A 27,251-nucleotide genomic window follows, 5' to 3' on the forward strand; every position below is an offset into this window, starting at 1 on the left:
ACTTTTTATACTAAGGGGGGTGTATTCAATTAAGATTTTAAAAGAGTTAAATGGAGTTATAAAATTTATAGAGTTCGATATAGTTCAATTGATTTCTATAAACTCCACATAGAGTTTGATTGAATTCTTCGATTGATTTTAATGGTGTTTGTTAGAGTTTTGTCATAGATTTTAAAAGAGTTGATTAGAGTTCTAATTTTTTTTTCGAGCTGTTCATTGTTTTTCTAGATTTTCAAAAGAGAAAAGTACCTTTCTAAAAACATTTTGTAAAGAACTTCCAAACCATATACATCCAAAGGAAAAAAAAAAGGGCATCTATTTTGTTCAAATGTGTAACCAAATAAGGATTTATGTCTGCATGTTTATGAAAAATGCGCAAAAGTAAAAACATAAAAGTAAGGCATTCTCGCGTTGGTGTTCTTGGGTTTGAAAAACTTGGTCATAATTATTTCCCTCATTTTCTGGTAACGATGACAATGTTGAATGCTCGATGTCTTCTGTTGTATTCCTAAAAGGACACAAATTAATGTGCAAACAACCAATTAAAAATACCCGCAAGTGCACGAATCTAATGAAGTATAGATTATGTAAGTACGGGGTCGATCCCACGAAGAACTTGTCGGCTTCCTATAAGTTCTAATTTGAGTACGTAAAGAATACTAATTTAACACACCACAAATGCACAAATGCAAATTGGAAACTAAAAATGAGTAAAGAAATGTAAAAGAAATGAAACAACACAAGAAAACTAAAGAAAAACACAAACAGCACTTTTTATCACCCTTTTATCACCTATGAACAGTGCTAAAGCGACCGGTCGTGAGGCAGAAGCAACCGGTCGTTTTTGGGCAGAGTCGAAACTCAAATTTTGACGTGAAAAGCGACCGGTCGTCAGGTAAAAGCGACCGGTCGTTTTTGGGCAGATTCGTTTTCTCTGTTTTTCAGTTTCGACCTCTGTCCAGTGTTTTGCCTATAACTTTCCAACCGTACGTCCAAAATTCACGTTCTTTATACGGTTGGATTCAGCACAGAAAATGCAAGAACACAACGCGGACCAAAAGTCCAAAACAGTTACGAAAATAAACAGAATTCAGTAAACAAGACACACAATGTAACAAACACACAACTCACACACACATTGGGGGGGGTTTTGGTTTGGTTCAAGTGATCTATTTCTATTGCATGTAAGTAAATGGACTTCGAATTTAAATGAGAATGGCAGAGATGAATTATCAATATGTGAAATCAAAATGTAACAAACACTAGGGTTTCGGAATCCACCCTAAACAATTCTACCAAAGTTCATGAATACTCAAGTGATGAACTCTAAATGTGTTGATGAAGATGTTCGCAATCAAGACCATGGGTCGTGGCTCAAGACGCATTGATTCTCTCTAATGTACGTAAAGTGCATGGTTCGTGCTACAATACTTGTGCCCTCCCCATAACCGAACCTAGGTATGGTTCGTACTTCGATTCAATTACGAGGAGAACCCATTAAGTTCAAAGAGAATATGAACATCACAAGAATCCTAATAGCATGGTGTTTACATTAGGTATTCAAGAAACCAATTCACATGGATGATTCTTACTTCATCCATTTATTGCTTAGGATAACATGAAGATACACATAATCCCAACAATCTCAAGAAGCATGCTTTCAAAGATGGCCAACCAAGGAAAAACACACATCAAGGATAGATTAATTTGGTGAATTGGAATTCATCAACAATATCCAGAAATTCATACACTCAAGCATCAAAACAATAAGGTAATCATGTTTAGGGCTTCAACCTAAGCCCTAGCTATGGAGTTTAGTTGCTCATACTTATTCCAAATACAAACTCAAAATAAAATTAGAAAGAGTTTACAGATTTTGAGAAAATGATGAAAGCTTCAAGGTCATCAATGGTGGAAGCTTTCTTCTCCACTTTGTTTGGCTGCACCTTGGCTTTCTCCTAGCTCCAAACTCTCCAAAATCTGCTCTCAATCTGTAGAATTCAGAATTGAATTGCTTTCCACGTTCAAAGGCTCCCTCCATATCTGATTGCCAATTGACTTCTCCTCCCTCTCTCCTCCTTTCCAGCTTTTTTTCTTTTAATATAAAACTACCACCTTTGATAAAGCCTTAGCCCATTGTCCCCTTGCCATCATGAAGCTTTGTCCTCACAAAGATGCCAATTGCTTCAGAAATTATCTCAAAGCTAAGGTAACTTCTTGTTACCAAGAGTTATGGTAACAAGAAAATCAAAATAACACAAAGGAGGTAAAAGCTGGCCAAGTTCGGATTTCCAGAGCTGTGGTAACATGCTGGATTGGTTGGATAGGCAATACTTGTCCAATGGAGCTCAAATTTGGATATGTTGTAGTTAACATCCATTGGAACAAGTCTCATGAAGATCATGACCTCATCCGAGCACCAGAGCATGTTGATCCCAGGCCAAGAAGTTGACCTACGAAAATGAACCAAAAACAGAATTTATAACTAATAACGCACTTTTAGCTCATTTTCATTCCAACCAAGGTAAAATCTAAGAAAACACAAAAAGGAAGTAAAAAGCTATAAAATGTCAAGAACTAACTCAAAATAGTGGGTGAATAACATGAAAAATCATGTATAAAAATGAACCGAACATCTTCTTTAATAGGAAATTCATCAGAACGACACTCCTTGCGTAGATGAAGAAGGCCATCATATATATGATATGATGTACAGAAAAAACAAAACAAAACAAAAAACAAAGAAGAAGGAAAAGTACAAACGTTGTAGAAAAATTATGCACAGCAACTTCAAGAAACACAATGTATGATGACAGTAACTATTCAAGAAACGCCAACTATTCATATCATGATGTGCATCGAATACAGACTACGGATATCCAAGGCACAACAACTATTCAAGCAACAGTAATTGCTTGGATATACGATGATGTATAGCAATAGCAATTATTCAAGCACTGGATTGGATATCGTACATATATGAAAGCATAGAAAAAGAGAAGAGATTTTTTTTTTGGTAAAATAAAAAGAAGAAATTTTTTACCTCCACTTGACAAGCACACACATTTAAGGACTGGAAAGCGTAGAGCACGTTCAAAGTTTCTAGGGTTGACATAAGATTTGTCAGGGCCTTTTGTATTTATACTTACCACTTTAATTTCTAATGAAATCGGGCAACTCATTAATTCCTTCAAAATAAATTACTTTTTGAATACACCTAAATTTTGTTTGACTTTTAAAAAGTCATAATTGAATACACCTAGATTTCGATGTAATTTTATAATGTCAATTGAAATCTGAATTGAATACACCCAAACTTTTACAAACTCTTTTAAAATCTGAATTGAATACACGCAGACTTTTAAACTCTTTTAAACTCATTTAAAATCTTAATTGAATACACCCCCTAAGTATAACACCTCATTTAAAATATATCTAAAGGCTAACTGAAAAAATAAATACAGATCTCATTCCTTAAGAGAGGTCAGGGGTTCGATCCCTACTCATTTACAAACTCTTTTAAAATCTGAATTGAATACACGCAGACTTTTAAACTCTTTTAAACTCATTTAAAATCTTAATTGAATACACCCCCTAAGTATAACACCTCATTTAAAATATATCTAAAGGCTAACTGAAAAAATAAATACAGATCTCATTCCTTAAGAGAGGTCAGGGGTTCGATCCCTACTCTTGTACGGAGTCACCACTTTGGCCAGCACTTTATCCCTTACGGGCCGATCCGGTGTGAGCGGGGATTAATCTGGGTTGTGGTTAAGGCTTAAAGGTGCCACCCATAGTTGGGGCCCATCCAGGACCATCTCGTGGTTCAGACCAAAAAAAAATAAAAAAATACAGATTATCTTTTCAATGGGTGTCATCCCTGTATTCACATCAAGTTTTTCTTCCTCATCTCGATTCTCAAGGGTTTGGGACACTCCCCAAGTTTAGGAAATACGATATTGGAATTACTTTTCTAACACATTGAACATATATCTACATATATATCTTTTCTTTTCTCGCATAAGAAAAGATTATTTCAAAGCATAATGATAAAAATTGAAGAAAAAGAACATGACGGTGCTGGAGGTCATTGGGCCTATCCAGAAAACAGAAAAAATGCAGAATTTTGCAAATGCCTATTTGACCAAATACACGACTAAAATTTTATGATTGAAATCAACAATAATTTTCGGGTGTAAAATACTGGAATTGAAGTGTTTGTTGAGAACAAATAGTTGAAATTTAAGGACCCAACACTTTTTTTCCTCATTTAAGAATTGATATTGATCATCTTGTTTGGTTCTTGAACTGCAGAGTGAGGGAGAAAACCTGATTTCGTTAAAGAGAATGTCACACTTCCTAGGTTTAATGTTTTTTTTAAGATGATGTGTTGTCAACTTTTTAACTTTTAGATATATTTTAGATGAGGTGTCATACTTATAATAAAAGCCAAGCAAATTATTGCAAAGGAAAACAAGTAGAGGATTCGGATCCATTACTTGATTTTTTTTTTAATTTTAATTTTTTTTTAAATGAAGAAGTGTGAATTTATCATATTATTTTTATTTAATTAATAATTTTAATTCTTAATATTTATAATAAAGGACATTTTTTAATATTTTAAATATTTTCTCTGTATTTTGCTATATAAATTTCCCAAAAAGGATTTTTGCTAGTGTTTGAAAAAAATAAAATAAAGGACTGGTACTGGTACAGTATTTGGGAAGCAAAAAGAAAGGAGAACCTCGAGTAACCTGGTTGTAGGTTTCAATCTCAGCAATTATGGCCCTTAATTCACCGACTCACTGGGCGGCTCCACTGACCCGCTCTGTCCCTCCTCGTTCGCCTCTCACTTTCTTCTATCGGACCTTGCCCAGACCCGCATTTTCAACAGAATCACCGACCGCCAGGCTCGTCTCCGTTCGTTGCCAGACTCTTACTCCGGACGGCTTCCCGTCTAAGCGGCCTGTGGGTTTGGACGAGTCGGAAGCTTCGATCGGGTCGTCGGGCTCTTCACCCACGTCCTCCGCTATTGATTTTCTCACGCTGTGCCATAGTCTCAAGGTATGCAGTGATTCTGTTTCTATTCTATTTGTTTGCTTGCCGAGAAAATCAAGGAATATAAAATGAAAGAAAATGTGTAGAATTGTTTATATATGCGTTCTCTGATTCTAGTGAGTTTTAAAATTTGTGTGATATTAGGTGTGGGAGCTAACTAGTGAGCAATCTAGTGTAAGAATATTTAATCAGTGCTGAATTTTCTCAACAACCAAGGAGAGATTAAATGCGTCCTTCCTTGAATTGAACAGCACTTGGTTTGGTGTTTTTTAGTTTATGAATTTGATTCTTGAAGCAGTCGTGTCACGGCATGAAACCTACTGTGAAAATCGTGATTCAGAGGTTTTCGCATACAATCTATAGAATAAGTGATTAGTTCATCTCATTGGTTTGACGCAAGCATTTTAGTTGTCACTCTGTAAAAGAAGCATCTTTGGATCCCAGCATCTTAAATCAGTTGTAGTTATAATAATGCTACGGGAGTGGCATCGTGTTTCTATCTACGGGTAATGACTCACATAATCAATGTAATAATTATTGAAACAAATTGGAGGAATTGAATTGGGTTGTGAAAGATGTGACTTACTGGGAAAGGGCTTAGCTTTACAACTATCATATGTATAATGTATCATAATGAAGAACAAGTGCTTACTGGGATATGTATCCATAATGAGGAACGAATGCTTTATCTCAAGTAATAGTAATGGTCTATAATATGTCTTTGTGATATGGATTTCTGGGAAGATCCATGATATTCATCTCTCTTGTAGACCACAAAGAGAAAGGGCTGGATCAATCATGGAATAAAGGGTCCTGAGTCCATTGCTGACCATATGTACCGCATGGCTTTGATGTCTTTGATTGCTGGTGACGTTCCTGGCTTGAACAGAGAAAGGTTGGAGTTTGTAATGCTATGTGTTGGCTTGTGCTCCTTATCATTTTCTAATTGACCTTGTTTTGATTATACTGATAATTGATGTGTCACGTGGACCTTTTTCTGTAGTATCTTATTTTCTTTCTTGCCTGCTCTTATTTGAACAGGTGTATCAAGATAGCAATTGTCCATGACATTGCAGAAGGTACCTTTTAGTCCCTTATTCTTTCGCAATATCTCTACATTATATTTTCAAATGTGCAGTTCAAGGTGAGGCTGTATAAGAAGCAGCTTTAGTTGAAATTAATAGACTTCAAATTTCAATGCAGCTTTAGTTGAAATTAATAGACTTCAAATTTCAATGCTTTTTTAAGTTTGTGGTAGTGATGCTACTTTATGAAAAATATTATCTAGTCAGAAAGAAAAACTGCACATTAGCTTTGTAAGAAAGATAGTATTTAGGAAAAAGCAATAATAACTGAAGTGATACCTGTGCATGTGTGTCTCGCTAGTTTGAAATGAAGTTTCTGGGAAAAGTGCATGGCTCTTGGTTCACATAGAAATACAATGGAGTGGTATTGGGGTAGATTGGGTAGTTCATAGGGTTTAGTTTTAGCAATAAAATTTCTTAAATATATCATTAGATGTTTTCCTATATTACTACGGAATAAGGATGGCTTGCTATCATTTTACTAATTTTTATTGTGTTGACATTTTAAAGTGTGTTTGCATGTCAAAATTGTCATGTGCAGTGTGTGCATCTGTCTATCTACTAATACGTATATGTACGTACTCACACACACACACACAGACACACCTATATATATAATGGGGTATTTTTATCTGATTGGGTTTTGGACTATTCTTAGCTATTGTTGGAGATATAACACCATCTGATGGCATACCCAAAGCAGAAAAGAGCAGAAGGGAGCAAGCAGCTTTGAATGAAATGTGCATAGTTCTTGGTGGAGGGATGAGGGGTGATCATTAATTCTTATTTTCATGGAATTCTTTGATTATCTAAAAACGTTTCTTTTGGAATTGTATTAATTGTAAGTGTTCTTATTTGCAGCTGAAGAGATCAAAGAACTTTGGGCAGAGTATGAAAATAATTCATCCTTAGAGGCTAATCTTGTGAAAGATTTTGATAAAGTATGTATATGTTGGCATTCACATATAAATGTTACATTAACAGGTTTCAATATTAAGCCATCCAAATGAAACTGCTTAATTCAGTTATCCATGTAATATGGTGATTTATAATGGTTATTTCTATCTCATAGTTTTACTAGACATTATGTACCAGTAAGGGTTCATTTTATTTTGTTTTACTTCTAATGGGGACGGAATTCCAATTTGCTCCATCACTGTAACTAGCTGTGCAGCAGGAACCTGTGTTAAACAATTGCACAAGTTTGTGGCATGTAGAGGAGCAGGACTTATCCTGTTGATAAAATTTGTGATTCTGTAGTCCTAGTTTTGTGCAATATGTTGTCCACATACTGTTACAACGCAACTTGAGAAGCAGAAATTTACCTACGCATGCTTGTGTGTATGTGCTGTGTACTTGCATGCAGATGTGACCTTTCGGAACTTCCACTATTGCTTATGATATTCCTTCTTTTAACATGGTTATGCAACTCTGTTCAGGTTGAAATGATTCTGCAAGCATTGGAATATGAAATAGGTAAAAGTGTTTAATTCTTTTGCTGTAACTTTGTTAGCTTTCTTATCTCTCTCTTTTGATATTTTTATTCTCGTAACAGAACACGGGAGGGTGCTGGATGAGTTTTTCATTTCTACAGCAGGTAGATTAAACTATTTTGATGTCAACTGAAGTAGAAAAATTTGTGGTTTCTACTAGTAATTTTGCACTTGTTAATTATCATTCTTTATTTGACTTCTTTTTCCCCCAGGAAAATTTCAAACTGAACTAGGAAAGAGTTGGGCAGCTGAGATCATTTCTAGAAGAAATTCGCGGTTGGACAAGAGTCATAACTGATTCCCCCATCCAGTAATCATTCGCAGCGAAGCCAAACCTCCTTCTAGAAGTTGGCTGTCCCGTCACCCAGCTGCATTTTCCTTGGTTCGCCATTTTTTTTGGTCTTCTCACATAAAAAGGAAAACATTGATGTTGTTTCCACAGCACCCAATGGGATCTGCAGTTCGCATCTGTGCAACCAAAGCATGCATCCGTGGAGGCTGAGGTGAAAGAAAAGGTACAACAACACTCAGCCAGGGTAGTAGGCATCATTCGGTCTTTCTGCTTCAAGCTATTCTAGGCATCTCTCATTTTTGAATTTCCAAATAGTTTAACATTCTCTTTTCATTTTACCAGAAATACATCAATTAGATTAGATATGTCCTGGGTTTTATTTTTTATTTTCAGGGTGAGATGGAGTTTGGGTTTGAATTTTGGATCTGGAGCTTAAGTTAGGCGGATTGGGCTAAGCCGCCTTGTATTCCTTTTTCTTCAAGTTTTGGGCACTTTTTTTAGGCCCTGTTTGATTCATGGGAAAGGAGACTTGGGAATGGGAATTCAATTCCTTTCCCATGTTTGGTAAGTCCGGCATGGGAAATGGATGCCTTGCACATGGGAAAGTAGGGGGGAAAGTGATGCCCTCCTCTTAACTTGGGTTTTGGTTTCCCTCCTCATGGGAAAGTTTGGGAAAATGAGCCAACATTCAATGCACAATTTTCATGACTATTTTGTCCCTATGAACAATTTATAATTACAACGTATCATTAAATGCATTCTTTTTTTTTAATTTGATTTAATATGGATATAAATGAAAAATTATACAAACTTTGTTTTCCATTCCTACTCAAAACAAACATGGGAAAGGAAACAAAGTGAAATCTCCCGATTACTTTCCCAACATTACCAAATGTGGGAAATGAATCTTTCATTCCCATTCCTTGGGAAATGACATGGGAATTGATTTCCCCTCAAATCCATTCCGTGAACCAAACGGGGCCTTAGGGTTTTTTAGCCTAAAATTATCAATTAATAAGTAGGCCCGCTTCTGTACACAACGCAACAGGCAACGAGGTTCACATGGTTAATTAAGCTTTAGGTTACGTAATTGGGTTTAGTTGGCCTTAACTAAATATTTATATTGCCCTTTAACCCAACTCAACCTCTATAAAGTTAAATGACATGGCATCGTCTACAATTATGCAGTGAAAGAATCTGATGAAATCTGAGCCTTCAGATTTCCAACTATGCGCGCGTAGTGGACTTGGGGCCTACACGTTAAGCTTTTTCTCCAACTGTGCAAACGTGTGCTTCGAATCTCTGGTTGCTTTTGGCTTTTCTTGCCACGACACCTTCTTGATTCTTAACAAATGGTTCCCTTATCTTTTCCAAGAATCAACCCACATACCTATTAATTTCATCTATATCCATATATGATCCGTACCAAAACTTGTCCAATTATCCGATCTTTTTTTTTTTAAATGAACAAGAGAATAATTCTCTTCATATACGTATACATAGAGATTTTCTATTTAAACTCCGCACTTCTCTTTGTTCACCTCAATACTTAAATTATTAAGCTAGAAGTTTTATTATTGTGTAAAAATACGAAAAAGGTCATCCAACTTAATACTTAACATTGGTATTAACACACCCCACACCCCACCACTCTTCATATTAAATTTTAGAAAATTACAAACTCCTCAACACTCTTGATATCCTTGAGATCCGGTGCATTGAAGCACCGTGTGCTGCTATACGATTAGGCTCCACAACTGTAGAAGATTCTTTCCAAGGCTTGAAGAGAAAGATCAGTCGTGACAAAATCTCATGTATACTACAAATACTTTTGCTTCAAACTGATGCCTAGCACAAGAAGAAAATCTCATGTATTTTTGCTTCAACATGATGCCTTCAAACCGTCCTTAAACTGATGCCTAGCACATACTTTTGCTTCAAACTTTCACCCCAAACAAAATCTCATGTATACTACTAATATTGTTTAATGATTTAAATATTTGGGTGAATAAAGAAAATTGTGGGGCTTAAATAGAAAATTCTTTTTTTTTTCTTTTTTTTTTTCAGCTTGGGGTGTATTTAAGGGTAGTTTGGGAAGATAGTGGGGTTTTCTTAGAAATTGTGAAAATTTAAACTAAAAGTTGGGGTGAACTTAGAACATAAGGTGAACTAAAAGAAGTGTGGGGTTTAAATAGAAAATCTCTATATATATTATGGACTATCTTTTTTTCTTTAGAAAAAACGATATTAATTGATGACAAATAATAGAACTTAAGGTGATTGAATATGAGTAAATTTTCTCCAATGATCAAACACAACATCATGCGGAATTGATTTAGAGAGAATCACACATAACTCATAACATAACGAAAAGAAAAAAAAAAGTTACTATTATAGACTATTATAGACTACTAGAAAAGAAAAAAAAAGTACGAAGTTGTAGGATTTTAGGTCTCATATGTTATGATGTTAGCTTTGAAACAGAGTGATCTCTGAGGATCAACAACAGCAACCAGTGGAGGAGATTCACGGGCAGCAAGCACACAGCAAAAAGATACGAGAATTATTAGACCACATGGTCCCACCACCACCTTCAAATTTTTGCCATTTCTTCAGACTTCAGACACACACTGTGAAATGAGACCCACTTCATTGTCTGCATGCTATACTAATAAATTATAAAAACCCACTTTTGTTTAACAAGCAACAAGATCTCTTAGGCCATGCCGACCCCACCATGCACCAAATTAAACCCACTAATCAATTCTCTGCAAACCAGATTTCTTTAGTCTTTTTATGCATATATAATTGTGCTATCTCTTTTTAAAAGGAAAAAAGAAAAAGAAGAGATTATGCTCTGACTGAGGTTGTCTTTGTTCCTATCGAGGATCTATAACATTGCTGAGCTGCTCGATTGCTTTGTGAACAAAATTCTCAATGAAAATAATTTAAAAAACATGGCTTGACTCCTTAAAATTAAGGAGGAGCTCCTCTTTAAAATAAATGGAGTTTTGACCCTAGTTAAATGTAAGCAACATTGAGAAAGTTTCAACAAAAAATTAAAAAGAATATTAAGAAAAATTGGCAAGTGTAAAAATCACTTTGGTTGTAAGAAGGAGCTTCTCCTTAATTTTAAAGAGCCAAACTTTTTCTTTTTCGATAAAGAAAAGAAGAGAGAAATAGAGACTAAAATTTTGTTAAAATTTACCCACAAAAAATAAAATAAAAAAGGAAATAGGCAAATGAGCATTTTCATGCTCCAGCAGAAGAAGCAAAATATACATGCCCCCAACAAGGCAATATTGCCTACTTCGAAATGAAGAAGTATAAGAGGTAAATGGGTAGACAACATGCCATGTCACCTAAGTTGTTATAATACAATTTTACTTATTTCATTTGCAGACTCCCTTTGAAATACTCTAAAGATGGGTTTCTTTCTTGACAATAAAGAATGCAGTCAAACTCGTGGCTCCACAAGAAAAAGTCCAAAAGTACAGGCACATTACAGTAATTGCCCTATTTGTTTATAGTATCGTATTGTATTTAAGGACAAAATCAGGTTTTTAAGGACAAAATCAGCATTTAAGGGAGGTGGATATTTTATTAATTTAATGTTAATTTTCTAATGGAACTATTTTATGGTCTCATCTTATCTTTACAAACGAGTTTATATAACACCCCGCGAAAAGTGAAGTAATTATTCAATATATCTTATATAAAGTTGTGGGGCTCCTAATATTATTTGATAAAAATAATATAATAATACGACACAATTATAAAAATTCGTCCAAAAGTAATTATTATAACGTAATTTTTTTAAAGATGCTATTTAATAAATTTGAAAATAAACAAGTTGAAAAGGTCCAAATTCCAAAGATTTAAAGAGCGCTGACCAATTTTGCACACTGGCAATTGAGAAGAGCGTTTACGTTGCGTAGGACTATAATGGATATTAGAAAAAGCCAACCACACATGGTTATGGATGTCAAATTTATGATTGTGATTCTTCGTTGAATTTCATGGTAATGATTTTTTTCCATCCAAAGAAAATTGAGAAGAAAAGATTAAAAAAAAACCAACAAATTCATTTTGATTCAATAAACTCATAATTATTCCTTCTAGTCGTTTTCAGTTTTCACATTGCATAGCGTTTTGGACCCCACAATCCGTGTCCCTGGACCCTGAGTTGAGCTTCCTATGCACAGTTGAGAACTTGAGATTGAGAGACTGGAAGTTTGAAGAATCAAAGAGATAGGCTGCAATTTCGGAGAGACGTTTCTGTTCAGCTATCATTGACGAAGTAAAGGTAAGGCCTTTTGAGATTTTAGCATTTGGGTTTTGTTTTTGTTGCCAACTTTTGGTGGTATAGCTGTTGCTGCTGCATTTGCTCATGTCAAAAGTTTGGACCTTTTAAGTGTTCACATTGGAGAAAGATTGTTGATTGAATTTTGTGCAAATATCTTTAACTTTTGAGCTTAGGTATCTGCGTTTCTGCTTGAAAACTTGCTCAGAGTCATCTCTCTCTTATGCTGAAAATCTGTTTGCTGACTTGGGTTTTGCTCTAAACGAGTTCAGTGATCGGGGATTTGCTCCCAGCAGAATATTGTGTTTGGTTGGTGAAGTTTGGTGACGGGGAATTTCAGTTTTGGAAGTTTGGAACTGTTGGTTGGATAAAGACTTGAAATTGGCCTATCATCTATGGGTTTTGCTCAAAATTTTGGCTTTTGTATGGAAAAAACTCTGGATTTTGTGAAAATTTGAAAATTTCATGATAGCTTGAAGATTGTGGTGTACGAGTTATATATGATATCCATCTCTGGATTTGGTTCTAAATAGATGGCAACCACATCGCCATCTCCAAACTCATCTCCGCCGGCTGTGCCACCAGCTTCTAATACTATTTCAACACCACCACCACAACCACCCTCAACTATTACACCATCTTCTCAGCCAAGTTTGGATTCACCAGAACCCTCCAACTCAACTATTCAATCTCCACCACCTGTTGTTCCATCAGCTCCTCCTCCAACCACACCATCACCCCCTCCTAATTCATTCCCATCTGTAGCTACGCAATCACCTTCATCCAATGTACCTCCACTAACTTCTAATTCTCCATCCCCACCATCATCCAATGCACCTCCACCAACCTCTGATTCTCCACCCCCACCATCATCAAATCCACCAAAAAGTTCACCTTCCCCACCACCACCAACATCTGATCCACCTGCAAGTTCGCCTCCACCACCGCAATCCCGTCCACCAGTGAGTTCACCTCCACCACCATCATCTAAACCACCTGAGAATTCACCTCCACCTCCGTCAAAGCCACCGGAAACTTCACCACCACCACCACCATCATCAAAGCCACCTGAGAACTCTCCTCCACCTCCATCATCAAAGCCCCCTGAAACTTCACCACCACCACAGTCATCAAAACCACCTGAGAAGTCACCTCCACCTCCATCATCAAATCCCCCTGAAACTTCACCACCACCATCAAACCCGCCAGAGAACTCACCCCCACCTCCAGCATCCGTGCCACCCAAAAGTTCACCTCCACCACCAGCATCAGTACCTCCAACAAATGCACCCCCGCCTCCTAGGCTTACTCCTCCCATTCCACCCGGTTCTCAACCAACCCCTTCACCCTCAAATTCTCCTCCAAAGTCATCACCTCCACCACCCGTAAAAGGACTGGCACCACCTCCACCCTCGCATGCTTCTCCACCAGCACCTTCTCAAATTCCAAGTCCACCAACCTCAAACACTTCCAGTCCTAATGCACCACAAAGTTCAAATGCCACAGGTAATGGGGGCATTGGTATTGGAGGTGTAGTGGCAATTGGTGTAGTGGTTGGGGTAATAGTGCTTAGCCTCATTGGATTGGCTGTATGGTGCTTGAGAAGGCCAAGGAAAAAGATATCTGGAGAAGGTTATGCTATGACATCTCGTGCTTCTTCCCCCAGATCAGGTAACTTATACCATACACAACACAAGTGATTTCTTATTATACTATTTATTTAATTCCTTTCCCCCTTCTGGTTTCTCATTGTTTTTAGCACTTCACATTCCTAAGGATGAACACATCAAGTACCAGAACTTGTTTCTTTGAGCTTCCTGCTTATACACTTGCTTTATGTTCAATGTTTCTAAATTACAATAAGTTCAATATACTGTTTTTGGTATTTATTTAGCTTCATTAAAAATCAGGGTGTCGATTTAATTGATTGGGTCAAATAAACCATTGTAGATAGATGGTACTTTTTCTGTCCACAAAGTTGAGGCCATTGAAATGAAATAAGAAGGCTTTTGTAACTTGTTTCCAGATTCATCCTTCTTGAAGACACATTCTTCAGCTCCGTTTGTTGGAAGTCATTCTGGCAGTGATTTCATGAATTCTCCACCAGAACCAGCAGGATTAGGCAATTCAAGACCATGGTTTACTTTTGAAGAACTAGATAAGGCGACAAATGGGTTTTCATCTCAGAATCTTTTGGGTGAAGGCGGATTTGGTTCTGTTTATAAGGGATGCCTACCAGATGGGAGAGAGGTGGCAGTAAAACAACTAAAGATTGGTGGGGGTCAGGGTGAGCGAGAATTCAAAGCCGAAGTTGAGATTATTAGTCGCATACACCACCGCCATTTGGTTTCTCTGGTGGGCTACTGCATTTCTGAGAACCGAAGGCTGCTTGTCTATGAATATGTTGCTAATGATACCCTTTATTTCCATCTTCATGGTAAATCTATAACCTAGCTTTCAAGAAACAGTTGATGATAATGGTTGAGTAATCTCATGTTTTGCACCTTGCATTTTTCAGGGGAAGGTAGGCCAGTTCTGGAATGGGCAACACGAGTTAAGGTTGCTGCTGGTGCAGCTCGTGGGATTGCTTATCTACATGAAGACTGTAATTATCTACCCTTAGTTTCTGGCTGTTAATTTTCTTAATTTCTGGATTCAATAGTTTGAGGGTACTTCCATTTCTATAGAATATCAAAGTTTTTCGAACCTGTTTTATATAATTTATCCAGTAAAATGTTTTAAATTTTAGCTTTTATCACCCGGTTGAAGTTATGACACCCTAATACTAGAGTTTGTTGGGCTACATAATTTTATCTGGAAATTTTTTGTTGACTAAATTTGTTTTATTTTCTTTAATGTCAGGCCATCCTCGAGTTATTCACCGCGATATAAAGTCTTCAAACATTCTTTTAGATAACAACTTTGAAGCTCGGGTACACATAATGTTAACTCAGAGTACATTTCAGTACTTCTCTATTTCAGTTAGATTGTAGCTCATGGTTTCCTCCATATACTTTACAGGTTTCAGATTTTGGACTTGCCAAATTAGCTCTTGATGCGAATACACATATTAGCACACGTGTCATGGGAACTTTTGGGTATGTCAGCAATCTAGTGTTGGTCCATATGATATGCTTACCACTTTTACCGGACCTATTCTTGAGGAGTCTTCTAGATTTTAAAAACGTACTTTCATGCCAGATAATGTATTGATTCCGGTTCATTTTCAGATACGTGGCCCCTGAATATGCATCAAGTGGCAAATTGACTGAGAAATCTGATGTTTACTCTTACGGAGTTGTGCTTCTGGAGTTGATTACTGGACGGAAGCCTGTCGATACTTCACAACCCTTGGGAGATGAGAGTCTAGTTGAATGGGTAAACTTAACAGCATCATCTTGTCATACTGAACATATCGTAGTCCACACTGTTTATATTGCTTTTACTTCTTTTCAATAAGAAAATTTTGATATTTCCCATCTGATATTTTGAAGTCTCAATTTTTTGAATTAGATCTTCATGGCTGAGGTTGTCAGTTATATAGTATACTATAGTCATTGGGCTCTGGTTCAAAACAAGTACAAATTTTGGTTGTGGTCTAAAATTATACGCTGATTAAGTCATGAAACAGATAGAGAAGACCAGAAACCCTTAAGCAACTCTGTTGCAAGTCAAGTACCCATTTTGTGTGTGGTCTAAAATCCTATGTTGATCAAATCACGAAATATGTAGAGAAGACCTGAAACCTTAAGTAACTGTATTTTTTTTATCTGCCCTCATATTTACATAAATGCATGAGAAAGATGTAAACCATTGATGCATAGGAGCCATATATGTGACAATGTATAGAATGAAATAAACCTGTACAGTTAACCAAATGAATTTTCTGGGGTCAAAATCAAGCTTTTGTGACAAGGCAATTTATTTTCCAGGCTCGACCATTATTGAGTTATGCTCTTGATAATGAGGAGTTTGAAGATGTGGTAGATCCAAGGCTCGGAAAGAACTACGTTGAAAGTGAAATGTTCAGAATGATTGAGATTGCTGCTGCTTGTGTGCGGCATTCATCTGCTAAGAGGCCACGAATGGGACAGGTAATAAGAAGCTGAAAGTATTTTCTTATGTGACTTATTCATTAAGCTGAAATCATCATTCTTTTCGTTCTTACTGTCCTCAGGTTGTTAGAGCTTTTGATAGTTTCGCTGTTTCCGATTTAACCAATGGAATGAGAGTGGGGGAAAGCGAGGCATTTAACTCGGCACAACAATCAGCTGAAATTAGATTGTTCCGGCGAATGGCATTTGGTAGTCAAAATTACAGTACAGATTTTTTTAGTCAAGATCCATAGTAAATATTGGGAGAGATAGATTCATACTGAATTCCAAGGGTTTTGCCAAATTGAGCTAGATATGGATTGGCTCAGCTGGGAGGACCCTGATCTGTCTGAAACTGAAACTGACTGCATCAGGTTTAGACGTTATACAAGCTTCAGCACGGCTATTTTTTGCCCTTGTAAATTATTTAGCCTATGTATGATTTTGTTGCATCCACCAACATTTATGGTGGAGTTATAAGAGTAATAATTCAATTTTGTTATCCATGGATGCTATTCTTCTCTCTTTTGTTTCCCCTGTTTCACAAATCCATGCGCTATAATTTATACGCCAAAATTTCGATAAAAGAACAGAGTCGCCTTTCAAATACAAACAGGATGAGTCAAATTTTTGCAGAACTTTGCGAACATGTTAAAGATGTATTAATCCATTACAAGACTGAAGAGGACTAGCTATGAACAAAGATGTTAACAAAGTTTGGTAGAATGTAAGCTTGAGACTTGCAAATTAATTAAGAGGGAGCTTTCTTTGAAAGTCGAGCTCTGTGACACCTTTATAAGGAAACGCTTAAAGATATCAAAGAAATCTACCACCGAAAATGTAGAAGCCAAGCAACAACAGCTTTTTATTATATTTTGGATGGCCCCTGTTAGAAGCAACAGTGATAGAAGGCATGACTCATATACAGCCTTTTTAGCAATCTGCCACATACATTTCCAATTGCTTCACCCTTCCTATTACCTCCCAGGAAGAGAAGGAACTTATTCCTTAACAGCAGGGTCAGGGGTATGATTTCCTTAAACTGTTCTCTTTACCACCACCACCCCTTTCCTCCTGACTCTCTCAAGACATGGAAGATTGTGGCATGGTTGCTGCAGATTGTGTGGTCATTTCATGTTGCTGTCAATGCTTGATCCTGCAAATCACCATCTTCATCTTGTTCAAGCTTCCGTGCAAGCTGATAAAAAAGACAAGAGACTACACCATGAAGAAACTTCAGCAAAGAAAGAGGAAAGAGATTATAGTGGAAAGTCAAGGGGAAATAGTACTAGATCCATTCAAGGATGACTTCGTAAGTATTCTTGGAGAGTCCATAAGGTCCATAGAGGCAGGCCATAGTTGCAAATGTTGCATGGAGGAGGTGGACAAGGTGCTGCAGGAGTTATCTCAGAGAGGAGAGTTTGGATTTGGAAGCTTTTGGGGTAGAAGAGAAATGGGTTGTTCCCCAATTCATCATTCTGCAGAGGATGATCAATTTGACAGTAGATTTGTGCAGTTTCAATTGATTGAAATGGTTGGCTCTGTCAGTTATTGATCATAAGTTAACCTAGCTAAGCTAGCTAGCTGTTGAAATGGGTTGTTTAGATCTTTGTCAAATAGCCATGGATGGATCAACTATTCATTTAGTTATGGTTACAGTTTCTGCAATACATCAAATAGCCATGGATGGATATGAAACATATTCAAGAAGGTGCAGGTTGTCAATTTCAGTACGTAAGTTCAATCCTTTTATTATATATCAAAGACTTGGACGCTTATAACTTATCTCACATATAGAATATCTTTGACAGAAGCATGTCTAGTAAATGTCAAATAATTATTTTGTCCATTCACTTTGAAATGTCACGCCTACGAGACCACACCATTTTGTCAACTTTGTTATGATTGGAAACGTGGCTTATTTTAAGAAGAATGTTGTTTTCACATAAATTCCAAAACTTGAATCTCGAATCTTCACCTTAATTATGCCAACTCCAAATGATTGAAAAATTCATCACAGCCGACCCATGTTCTCTGTGTTAACAAAATTAAGGTAGTTGGTTAATTAAACTAATTAAATTAATTACTGTCCTTCCTCAGTTAATCACTAGAGCTAACCGCGTTGAATTTAATTGAAAACTAAAACCGACCCAAATCAACTCATACTAAAATAGTAACACAGAGGCTTTTGTTTGAGACCTAAATTTGGTTAACAAACATTCCCTAGTAAACAGCATCCACATTCATTTTCCCCATGCATAACCACGTAGTCAAACATAAATCAACTCTAGAAAAACGCGTTTCAGTTTTAATCTACACAAGAAATTAATCCCGACGACATAACTCGGTTTTTTTACTAATTGCTCACCCTCTTATCAATAAAAATACCATCGGCAATTCTCGAAAAAACGGAGTCTCAAACTTTGAACCGTTCCAAATTTCCAAAGAGAAAAACAATAAAAACCCAATTAGCCCCACACCGCAACTTTTCACAAGCCAATTACCACTCCACAAAATTTTAAAAAAAAAACTCGAAACGCCCAAAACACAATTGGTATCTTATTGATCCCTATTTTCTTCTTCTTCTTTGACCATTACCAGAATGATGGCCGCGCTCGGCTCCGATCAGCTGAAGCAGCTGAAAGACATATTCATGCGCTTCGACATGGACTCCGACGGTAGCCTCACCCAGCTCGAGCTCGCCGCCCTGCTCCGGTCTCTGGGCGTCAAGCCCGCCGGCGACCAGCTCCACGTCCTCCTCGCCAACATGGACGCCAACGGAAACGGTACCGTCGAGTTCGACGAGCTCGTCACCGCTATCTTGCCCGACATGAACGCGGAGATACTCATCAACCAGGAGCAGCTCATGGAGGTCTTCCGGTCGTTCGATCGCGACGGAAACGGCTACATCACCGCCGCCGAGCTCGCCGGATCCATGGCCAAAATGGGTCACCCGTTGACGTACAGAGAGCTTTCCGATATGATGCAAGAGGCCGACACGAACGGCGATGGCGTGATTAGCTTCAACGAATTCGCGACGATCATGTCTCGGTCTGCTGCCGATTTTCTTGGGGTCTGATCAGGTGTGGCGCTGGTATGATCGTTTGTGGATGGTTTGACTTTTCATCGCTGACTTTTATGTTTTTTATCGGTTTTGTGTTTGTGGGGTTGAGGGGCTTGTCTTGATAAAATAGGATGGATTTATTGAAGGAGAAGGAGAAGGAGGATCTGCACAGAAAAGGGGATAATATATATACTGATGAATTTTAATATTGAGACCTGCCCCTCAATCCCTTTAGTGAATTAAGATCAGAATTACTAATTAATTAATCAAAACCCCATCTTGTAAATTTTTGTATAAATAATAATTTATGTTATTAATAGTTCATGTTTAGGTCCATTTCAATTTCATACCCTTTGGGTTGTAATTTGCATATGAATTCTCTCTCAGGTTATGTTATGAACTTATGATTTGGTCATTTTCTATTCTTTTGTATCTGAACTGGGGTCCCATCCCATGCAATGCACATCAAATCAAAGTAGGGAATTTCTTCTTGAATGAAGGAGGATGGTTTTGGTTGAGTTGGTAAGAATCGTTTTCTTCGTTATCAAGTCAAGGTTCAAATCACTCTGCTAACAATTCCTTTTGGTGGGTAATCTGTAAAAACCAAAAAATGATATTTCCTAGTCCTAGGATGGGATAGCTTCCCTTCCCCTATATTTTTTTCAACCAAAGAAAAAAACCAAGGAGGATGAAGAGCTCCGTCTTGGAAAGTGATGAGTTTCTGTGTGTATAAACATATAGACAGAAATGGATAAAATATTATCCAAATTTCCAAGAGCAGAATTGATCAAAGATGAAAGGCAAAAGGAAAAATCATGAGAAAGGATCGAAATTTATTATTAAAAAAACACTAACAATGAATGACTTCACTTTGTATTACATATAATTTGGCAGTAAGAAGTAAACTAAGCATGGCCACTAATGGCCATGACTCAAAATTTACATAAATTCTCTAAAAGCAACGACCCATGTAACACATGTTGTGCTTCTGTACAGAGTCATCTAGCTACCGTACCCCCTCCCCAGGGCCCGCTCCTAGAACAAATTGAACCAAAAAATGTTGTTGTATATATATACGCATGTGCAACCCAATCATGTACAAAAGGCAGAGGTTACAAAAACTGGCAGAGATTGATGAAGTGCATTCTGTGAGACCTACTGTACTGTACCAGTACCAAAGAACAAACTTACAAAAATCACCTACGGTTATGGTTACGTCTGGTCCTTGCTGCTAAGCGTGCCGTGAAACCCACGGTGGTTGGCCGCAAGGATCGCTGCCGCACCATATTACAAAATTCAGGGTCATTTGACCGGCCCTCATACCTTATCCACTGTATCATTCTATGGTACATAGGGAAGAAGCGCATCTGAATCGATGAGTATGTGAAATACGGGATTAGTGCTGAGATTGGCACGAAGAATGTGATGAGCCAGAAGGAAGGGGCGGGGGCAAGGGCTTCGACGAAGACCTTGTATGCAGTGGTGGAGACTGAGGGTGACATGGCTCCATATGCCAAGAGAAAAAGATACCATAATGCAACTGAGCCCCATATGAAAAGGTGCTGTATCAAGGTGAAGTAACTGATGGAAAGTGCCATCTGCAAGTTCACAACCCAAACTGTGCATGTATACATTATTGCTCCAAGAATGTCCCTCCCTACAGTTTTCCCTTCATTGTTGAAGGCCTGGTGTTCTAGCGCTTTCGTGCAGAAGAAGAAAATAATCACGGCAGTTGTAACACCATTCAGCATCCATCCGAGTATTCTACGCCAGCTGAAGAGAACATTTTGCACCCCTTCTTGGTATAACAGAGGAAACTGCACAGCCAAACAGAATAAACAATAAATCCAAAAGATGCAAAAACCAGGCTCAAAATTACGCATGTTAATCTGAACTTAATTTTGCACATTGCCCCGGTGAGCTTACCTTGAGACAAAACCGGGCAGATACATCCTGGTCAAAAACTCCCATAGCGACCACCGGAAATGATGAGAAGAATACATTGTACAGTGACAAAAACCAGTCATTGTATGCGGGCAGTCCAGAGAAGGACGTGTGCGCCTCGTATAAGAAGAGAGTAAAACCAAATGCGATGTTCTTGTAGAAGAAGTAGCAAATCTGCAAGGAGAAATTTGTTAAAGTCAATTTACCATGACACAAGTTTTTTCTTGTGATAAATTAATTTTTTTTGTCACATTGTCGAGATTGCATTACCATTGATGAGATCCTTCTGTAACACCAATGCCCATGCACAAGCAGCAGACGCTCCAAATATCGAAATTGTGCAATGGCAATATCACTTGACATGACCGCCTGAATTGAATAATAAGCATGAAAAGTTCATGAGAATAAAAGCATAGAGAAAATACAGGGAAACAAACAAATTATTCAATAGAACATGTGGAAGAATCTGTAAAATACCTGCATTCCTTCAACACCACTAATTCCAATCCCAATATCTGCTTCTTGGAGCATTCCCACATCATTGGCTCCATCACCAATAGCTAGTGTCGTTTTCCCGGTTCCAGATTTGACCAGTCTAGTGACCTGTTTCATTTCAACATTTAAAACAAATCAATTCTTAAATCTGATTATCTGAGCATGAAAAGGCAAGAATTCATCCTTATGAAGCTATTGAAATGAAAAAGAAAAACCCATGAGATTGTAATTTGTAAACACACCAATGCCTTCTGTTTTGGTGATGAACGGCAGCAAATAACAGATGCACAGCCAATCGCAAGATCTAGAAACATTTTCTTTATATCATCCTCCAGAGCGTAGGCAAGGGATTTTCCATCAATGATCAATGCAAATGCCTCAGAGGCCCCGCCTGATGCTTTAAGCTGAGCCTTTCCCCTAGTTATCTGACGGAGAACACTTCCTTTTGATGCCTAAAGATGAATCAGCAATATCCTATCAGCATCATATGTACTCTGACTTCAAATGGTTTAAGATGGATTAATGTGTATGTACTCTATTAGGCTATTATGTTGTTCAAGATCACTGTTTTACTTCCTTGAGTATCAAAGCTACAGATTCCATTTTCAATACATAAACTAACTCAACTATATGTATATAGTTTTACCATGGCGATGGGTTCTTTGTCTCCTGTCTTTTCCAACGCTTGGATTTCAGGAGACTCCAAATTGATTATAATTTGCTTCATTCCCTGTCTAAGCAAGCTACAGGCAAACCTGCAGGTTAACAATTTCAGTCAGAGACCTTCATTAGTAGGAAGAAAAAAAAAGGCCTCACCTCAGCCCAAATAATCGATACCCAGAAATCATACCCAATATTGATGGCAGTCTCCATCTTGTCTCCAGTCAAAACCCAAATCTTAATTCCTGCTTGGGCAAGCTTGTCAATGCAATCAGGAACCTAACCAAAAAAGAAAGAAAGAAAGAACATCACTTTGGAATTCAATACCATGTCTACAAAAAAACTTCCATGTTATGCCATCAGTATTTGACTACACACCCCATTTTGGAGTTTGTCCTCAACAGCAGTTGCACCAAGAAGAATTAGATCTCTCTCAATCATATCTGTTACTTCATCAATCAATGTTTCGCGATCTGCACTAATTGAATTCTTGGCCTTGATAAATTTTTCATTGAATTCTCTGTATTCATCTTCCTCAAGTTCACGATAGGCAAGTATCAAGGTCCTCAGCCCTGCATCAGCATACTCATTTAAATGCTCCATGGTCTCTTCTTCAAACCCCGTACCATTTTTGGCAAGCCTCTCAAACATGACACTGGACAGAAAATGAGCTATGCTGGTTAGAAAAGTGCTTTTAACTTAGCAACAGGTAAATTAGGGACAGATTCAAGTTTTGAGACAGTTAATACATACTTGTCAGCACCTTTACAAAGCAATAGTACTTTTCCTTCCTCATTTCTTATAATCACAGACATTCGCTTCCTTGTGCTGTTGAACTCTAAAACATTCAGAAGTGTATATGACCTGCAAAATAGAAGTTTCTTGATGAATATAAAAGTGGATATTCCTGGTATAAAAGTGTATGTGAAATCAATGTGGAGGCATTAGGAATCGGGTATCCTGATGAACCCACATCACACCAATGGAAACCGAAGAAGACTGGCATACATATTTGAAAGTCCTATTTATGAGAAAAACAAAGAAATATACTAACCTCTCAACTATCTTGCCAGACACTGGATCCAACTCTCGCAGTGATATGCTTGTTTGCGTCCTTTTGTAGAATTCAAAACCAAGTTCTCTTGCTGCAATCACAAATGCTGCTTCATCAGGAGATTCAGCCTCATACAAAACCTTCCCAGTATCGTCATCAACTTCCGGAATGGCTGTATGACAGATTGCTAATAAACTGAAAAACTTCTGGATGTATTCTGCATGTGGCTCATTAATCCAATTTCCATTCATAATCCTTTCATCTTTAAAATTGAAGCCTTTAATGGGTGGCTTTGTATCAGGAGAATCCTTGACGTTGGCCTCTCTGTTCATATTTTCATGAACCAATGGCGAACCATTTCGCCTACCCATAGCCCTCTCAACCTCTGTATAACCTCGGCCATAAGCTGTCCCTGCCACAGAACACTTAATGAACTCCATTGAATTGCAAGTCAAAGTTCCAGTTTTATCTGAGAGAATTGTGTCAACTTGGCCGAGTTCCTCATTCAAGTTTGAGGTACGGGCATGTGCTGGTTTGTCAGCTTCCTCATAGTACATGTGAATATCTCGATTGATGAAGATGCTCTGAAGAACTTTCACAATTTCTATTGACACATACAAGGAGATGGGGATAAAGTTGCTAAATAGCATCAGGGCAGTCAAAAAGTGGTAAACTGCTGCATATGGAGCTTTTTTAGCATCAAAGAAAATTGTAGAATCATCTGGCCTGAGATACCACCTTTTCATGATCCCATTGTTCAAGTCACCTTCGGTTGCAATCCCAAAGAAAATAGATCCAACCATTGCCATGGTAAATAAAACAAAGAACAAAAAGTAGATAATTTTATCCATCTTCTTCTCAATTCTGCTTCTTTTTGAAGGGGGATCAGTAGAATTTTGAATAACCTTTGTGTCGAGACCAGTGAAGATAACAACTCCATATATGTAGTCGGTATTTCGGAGTTTAGAGTCTCTGAGGAGAAGCTGTTGAGGAGAGAGGGGAAACTGTTGCTTTTCAAACTCCATAGTTCCAACAAATGAGTACAAATTTGCATTCGGGTCTTCACATTTAACAACCGCGTTAAAATCGCACAAGTTAGAGTCCTCATGTAAGGATGAAGTTACCTCCAATGCTTGTTTTAACTTTAAATTTGTCTCCCCGTCAAGGTTCATGGTCTCAACATAGCAGATTGCATCATCATAACTAGATGAAAGCAAGAGGAGGTCCGTTGGAAAGAATTCATCCTTTTCTACTTTCACTATATCTCCCACTCTCAGATTCTTCCAAGGAGTATAATCAAAAGCCCCGTTACCTTTATGTACTTTAACTTTTCTATTGTTCACCTCAATGTCCTGAAAAATTATTCCAACTGTAAAATTATGTAGCCCTGGGTGACAGTTTACATAAAGAACGAATGATATATAAACTACAAAACAGGTAAGATACACAGCACAGTCAAATAATTCCGATACAGAATATCTTGAAGAAAGTTTTTAAAATCTAGTTTGATCATCCTCCAAAGCAATCCCCAGTTAGTTATAGTATTGAAAACTGTATCCTATTGTTTGATTTTACACATTCAATGAGGATTCTGAAGGGAAGAGGAAAATGAAAACAACGAAAATACAGAGCCAAACTGGGTAAGCAAAATAGTACCTGCTGTTTTCGACGCCAATCTTCGATACCCTCTTTCACCATGGTCGCCCCAATGACGATAATAAGAGGGATGATGGCACTGACAGCCGAATATGGAGCCAGAGGAGTGAAGGCTAAAATTCCAGTGACTAAAAAGTAGAAGTTGGCCACCCTCCTGAACTGCTCAAACAAAGATTTTGGCAAGAAAGTAGCAAGTGTATACTTTGTAGTACTGACATAATTGTCTCCATAATTGCGAATCTCAGCATCAAAACAATCTGGGTCATTGCAGTAAACCACTCTGGAAAATCCTGGTCCCCCAATCTGTGAATGTTCATCCCTCAAAGAAGATTTACCACAAGTGAAAGAATAGATCTTGCTGAAACGCAGCTTTCTCCTTCTGCCACCTCCCCTCATTCTTTCTCTCTGTCTATGTCCCTCTCACACTACTATAAGCTCTAGCTAACCCCAATACCAAGACCAACCCAAAACTACCTATATAATTTTGAAAACAAGCCTAGTGAAAATAACAGGTAACAGCTACTGCAGCTCCTTGAAAAGCAATTCCTCACTGATAAATACAGCTTGGTTCTTCAAGGACAACAAAAACCCAGTTCCACAACCCCCCAAAAATTCACAAATATTAAACACAGACACCCAAACGAGGGGGGAAAATCCCAGTTTATAAGAACAGAACCCCAGGGAAAGCCCACCAAAAAAAAAAAAAAGTTTCTCAGCCAGAAGCTCAGAACCCCAGTAAAAGAAGAATAAAAAATTTGGTATTAGACAGAGAAAGAATAAGAAATGTAAAGAATTTTGAGAGAAAAAAGCTTGAAAGAGATAAAACCAGAAAGGCTAACTGTTCAAGGTTAATATAAGCACACAGGTTTCTATTTTGTAATCCCAGTTTGTAATCTAGGCAACTTTGGCAGCCAAAAGTGTGAACTTTGTCCCAGAAATCCAACACCAAGAATATGATGAAAATAGAGTATGGAAGAAGTTGGTAAAATAGAGAAAAGGTTTACATGAATATCCGGGTATTTGAAATGGTCTCTACACATGGAGGCTTTGAACGAAGACTTGGATTGGATCTCGCATTTTGACTTATGTTAAGGACGCGCATTTCCTTTTGGGTTTGTTTATAGACTTCCAAATTCAACTGCTTTCCCAGGAAACAAAAGAAGAAGGAAAGGAATGTGTTTGAAATAGATGTTTTCGAAATGAAAAAAAAAGGGGGGCGATAGAGAAGGTCTAGAAGATTGATTTGATTAATGGGATTTGCTTTCTGGGAAAATTCAGTTTCGCGGGAAAGTTATGGGAGCTCCTCAATGGTGACTGTTAATGTCTCTCTGTCTCTCCTTCTCTATGTGAATGTTAATGGTCTTCCTTCTTGTCCCTCTCTCTCAGAAACTTCATTAGAAAAGTCCGCAAAATGAAATACATTAATTTTTCTGATGCAATGATTAATCAGAAGATAATTAATCCATTATATCAGTAAAGCATGAAGAAAGGAAAGAGAGAGAGAGAGACAGGCATGAAAGGAAGACAAATTGGAAGGTTTGTGTCAAGCAAAAAAAAAACTTTCTGTTTCTTTTTTGCTTGACCAGAAATTGCCCACACTTCCCACCTTCATCAAATTGGAAACTGGAAAGTATATAATAAACTTTGAGCAAATTACTGGAAAGTTGGGTTTTTTTCAAGTAAATTTCTTTTTTTATCGGTTATTTTTTTTATTTTGGGCATTTTTTTTAATTGGTTGGAATAAATAAAAAAAGGAAAGAAAACACAACAAAATTGAATTTTTTAAGGAATTTTGAGACACAAGTTAGGGCCGATGTGCGAAGTCATGACGGGCATGGCAACGCGATGGACGGGTCAAACACTCTTACAACCAAGCACTAATATTCTCCTTCTAAACATCACATGCACTTTTCCTTGTCTTTTGTTCTTTTTTTTCTTTTCCTGTTTTATTTTTAAAACTCTTGGCACTTTGTCTGGTTCAAAGACCAAAAATAAAAGCTTTTTGTTCGTCAATTCAGCAAAATAAATAAAAACATACAAGACAAGAGAT

General features: G+C 37.5%; 5 protein-coding genes across 11 annotated transcripts; 4 read left to right on the top strand and 1 right to left on the bottom strand.

The window, feature by feature from the left end:
- Nucleotides 1-4,674: 4,674 nt before the first annotated feature.
- LOC110757764 (Metal-dependent phosphohydrolase) lies at nt 4,675-8,447 on the top strand. 2 transcript variants are annotated; one of them, XM_021959475.2, is made up of 8 exons: nt 4,676-5,067; nt 5,832-5,956; nt 6,103-6,140; nt 6,805-6,915; nt 7,008-7,087; nt 7,586-7,622; nt 7,702-7,743; nt 7,852-8,447. In XM_021959475.2, exons 1-8 carry the CDS (start codon nt 4,786-4,788, stop codon nt 7,935-7,937), a joined length of 801 nt encoding a protein of 266 aa, XP_021815167.1. In that variant the 5' UTR covers nt 4,676-4,785; the 3' UTR covers nt 7,938-8,447. The 2 variants fall into 2 exon arrangements, with proteins under 2 accessions (XP_088103785.1, XP_021815167.1); XM_088247659.1 differs by lacking the exons at nt 7,702-7,743; nt 7,852-8,447 and having other exon boundaries at nt 4,675-5,067; nt 7,513-7,622.
- A 3,387-nt stretch (nt 8,448-11,834) lies between these two features.
- PERK9 (Protein kinase superfamily protein) lies at nt 11,835-16,834 on the top strand. 5 transcript variants are annotated; one of them, XM_021959432.2, is made up of 10 exons: nt 11,836-11,953; nt 12,064-12,237; nt 12,411-13,905; nt 14,261-14,671; nt 14,753-14,839; nt 15,097-15,167; nt 15,256-15,332; nt 15,465-15,612; nt 16,167-16,328; nt 16,412-16,834. In XM_021959432.2, the coding sequence occupies exons 3-10, from the start codon at nt 12,768-12,770 to the stop codon at nt 16,580-16,582; spliced, it is 2,265 nt and encodes a 754-aa protein (XP_021815124.2). In that variant the 5' UTR covers nt 11,836-11,953; nt 12,064-12,237; nt 12,411-12,767; the 3' UTR covers nt 16,583-16,834. The 5 variants fall into 5 exon arrangements, with proteins under 5 accessions (XP_088100856.1, XP_021815124.2, XP_021815127.2 ...); XM_021959435.2 differs by having other exon boundaries at nt 12,507-13,905; XM_088244730.1 differs by lacking the exon at nt 16,412-16,834 and having other exon boundaries at nt 11,835-11,953; nt 16,167-16,343.
- A 338-nt stretch (nt 16,835-17,172) lies between these two features.
- Nucleotides 17,173-17,974, top strand: LOC110757756 (uncharacterized). Its single transcript, XM_021959468.2, has one exon. The coding sequence runs from the start codon at nt 17,419-17,421 to the stop codon at nt 17,881-17,883; it is 465 nt and encodes a 154-aa protein (XP_021815160.1). The 5' UTR covers nt 17,173-17,418; the 3' UTR covers nt 17,884-17,974.
- Nucleotides 17,871-19,815, top strand: LOC110757703 (Calcium-binding EF-hand family protein). 2 transcript variants are annotated; one of them, XM_088244737.1, is made up of 2 exons: nt 17,871-18,058; nt 18,930-19,815. In XM_088244737.1, the coding sequence occupies exons 1-2, from the start codon at nt 18,015-18,017 to the stop codon at nt 19,405-19,407; spliced, it is 522 nt and encodes a 173-aa protein (XP_088100863.1). In that variant the 5' UTR covers nt 17,871-18,014; the 3' UTR covers nt 19,408-19,815. The 2 variants fall into 2 exon arrangements, with proteins under 2 accessions (XP_088100863.1, XP_088100865.1); XM_088244739.1 differs by having other exon boundaries at nt 17,934-18,062.
- A 672-nt stretch (nt 19,816-20,487) lies between these two features.
- LOC110757759 (ATPase E1-E2 type family protein / haloacid dehalogenase-like hydrolase family protein) lies at nt 20,488-26,743 on the bottom strand. Its single transcript, XM_021959471.2, has 11 exons — nt 25,202-26,743; nt 23,546-24,897; nt 23,245-23,355; nt 22,870-23,146; nt 22,682-22,770; nt 22,478-22,586; nt 22,074-22,283; nt 21,814-21,939; nt 21,607-21,705; nt 21,319-21,510; nt 20,488-21,209 (listed from the first exon to the last, which is right to left on the bottom strand). The coding sequence occupies exons 1-11, from the start codon at nt 25,595-25,597 to the stop codon at nt 20,589-20,591; spliced, it is 3,582 nt and encodes a 1,193-aa protein (XP_021815163.1). The 5' UTR covers nt 25,598-26,743; the 3' UTR covers nt 20,488-20,588.
- Nucleotides 26,744-27,251: the final 508 nt, after the last annotated feature.

This window comes from Prunus avium, chromosome 1 (genome assembly GCF_965620075.1).
Source record: "Prunus avium chromosome 1, drPruAviu1.hap1.1, whole genome shotgun sequence".
Lineage (NCBI taxonomy): Eukaryota > Viridiplantae > Streptophyta > Magnoliopsida > Rosales > Rosaceae > Prunus > Prunus avium.

Excerpts from the sequence above, each read along its gene's own strand:
- LOC110757759 (XM_021959471.2), bottom strand. The coding sequence starts at position 25,597 with ATGAGGGGAGGTGGCAGAAGGAGAAAGCTGCGTTTCAGCAAGATCTAT. Across the intron at positions 24,898-25,201 it reads ATTGGCGTCGAAAACAGCAG|GACATTGAGGTGAACAATAG; the intron begins GTACTATTTTGC and ends ATAATTTTTCAG. Across the intron at positions 21,511-21,606 it reads ACAGAAGGATCTCATCAATG|ATTTGCTACTTCTTCTACAA; the intron begins GTAATGCAATCT and ends TTCTCCTTGCAG.
- LOC110757756 (XM_021959468.2), top strand. The coding sequence starts at position 17,419 with ATGGAAGATTGTGGCATGGTTGCTGCAGATTGTGTGGTCATTTCATGT.
- LOC110757764 (XM_021959475.2), top strand. The coding sequence starts at position 4,786 with ATGGCCCTTAATTCACCGACTCACTGGGCGGCTCCACTGACCCGCTCT. Across the intron at positions 5,957-6,102 it reads CCTGGCTTGAACAGAGAAAG|GTGTATCAAGATAGCAATTG; the intron begins GTTGGAGTTTGT and ends TTATTTGAACAG. Across the intron at positions 7,088-7,585 it reads TTGTGAAAGATTTTGATAAA|GTTGAAATGATTCTGCAAGC; the intron begins GTATGTATATGT and ends AACTCTGTTCAG.
- LOC110757703 (XM_088244737.1), top strand. The coding sequence starts at position 18,015 with ATGGATATGAAACATATTCAAGAAGGTGCAGGTTGTCAATTTCA. Across the intron at positions 18,059-18,929 it reads GGTGCAGGTTGTCAATTTCA|AATGATGGCCGCGCTCGGCT; the intron begins GTACGTAAGTTC and ends GACCATTACCAG.
- PERK9 (XM_021959432.2), top strand. The coding sequence starts at position 12,768 with ATGGCAACCACATCGCCATCTCCAAACTCATCTCCGCCGGCTGTGCCA. Across the intron at positions 14,840-15,096 it reads TGCTTATCTACATGAAGACT|GCCATCCTCGAGTTATTCAC; the intron begins GTAATTATCTAC and ends CTTTAATGTCAG. Across the intron at positions 15,333-15,464 it reads CGTGTCATGGGAACTTTTGG|ATACGTGGCCCCTGAATATG; the intron begins GTATGTCAGCAA and ends GTTCATTTTCAG.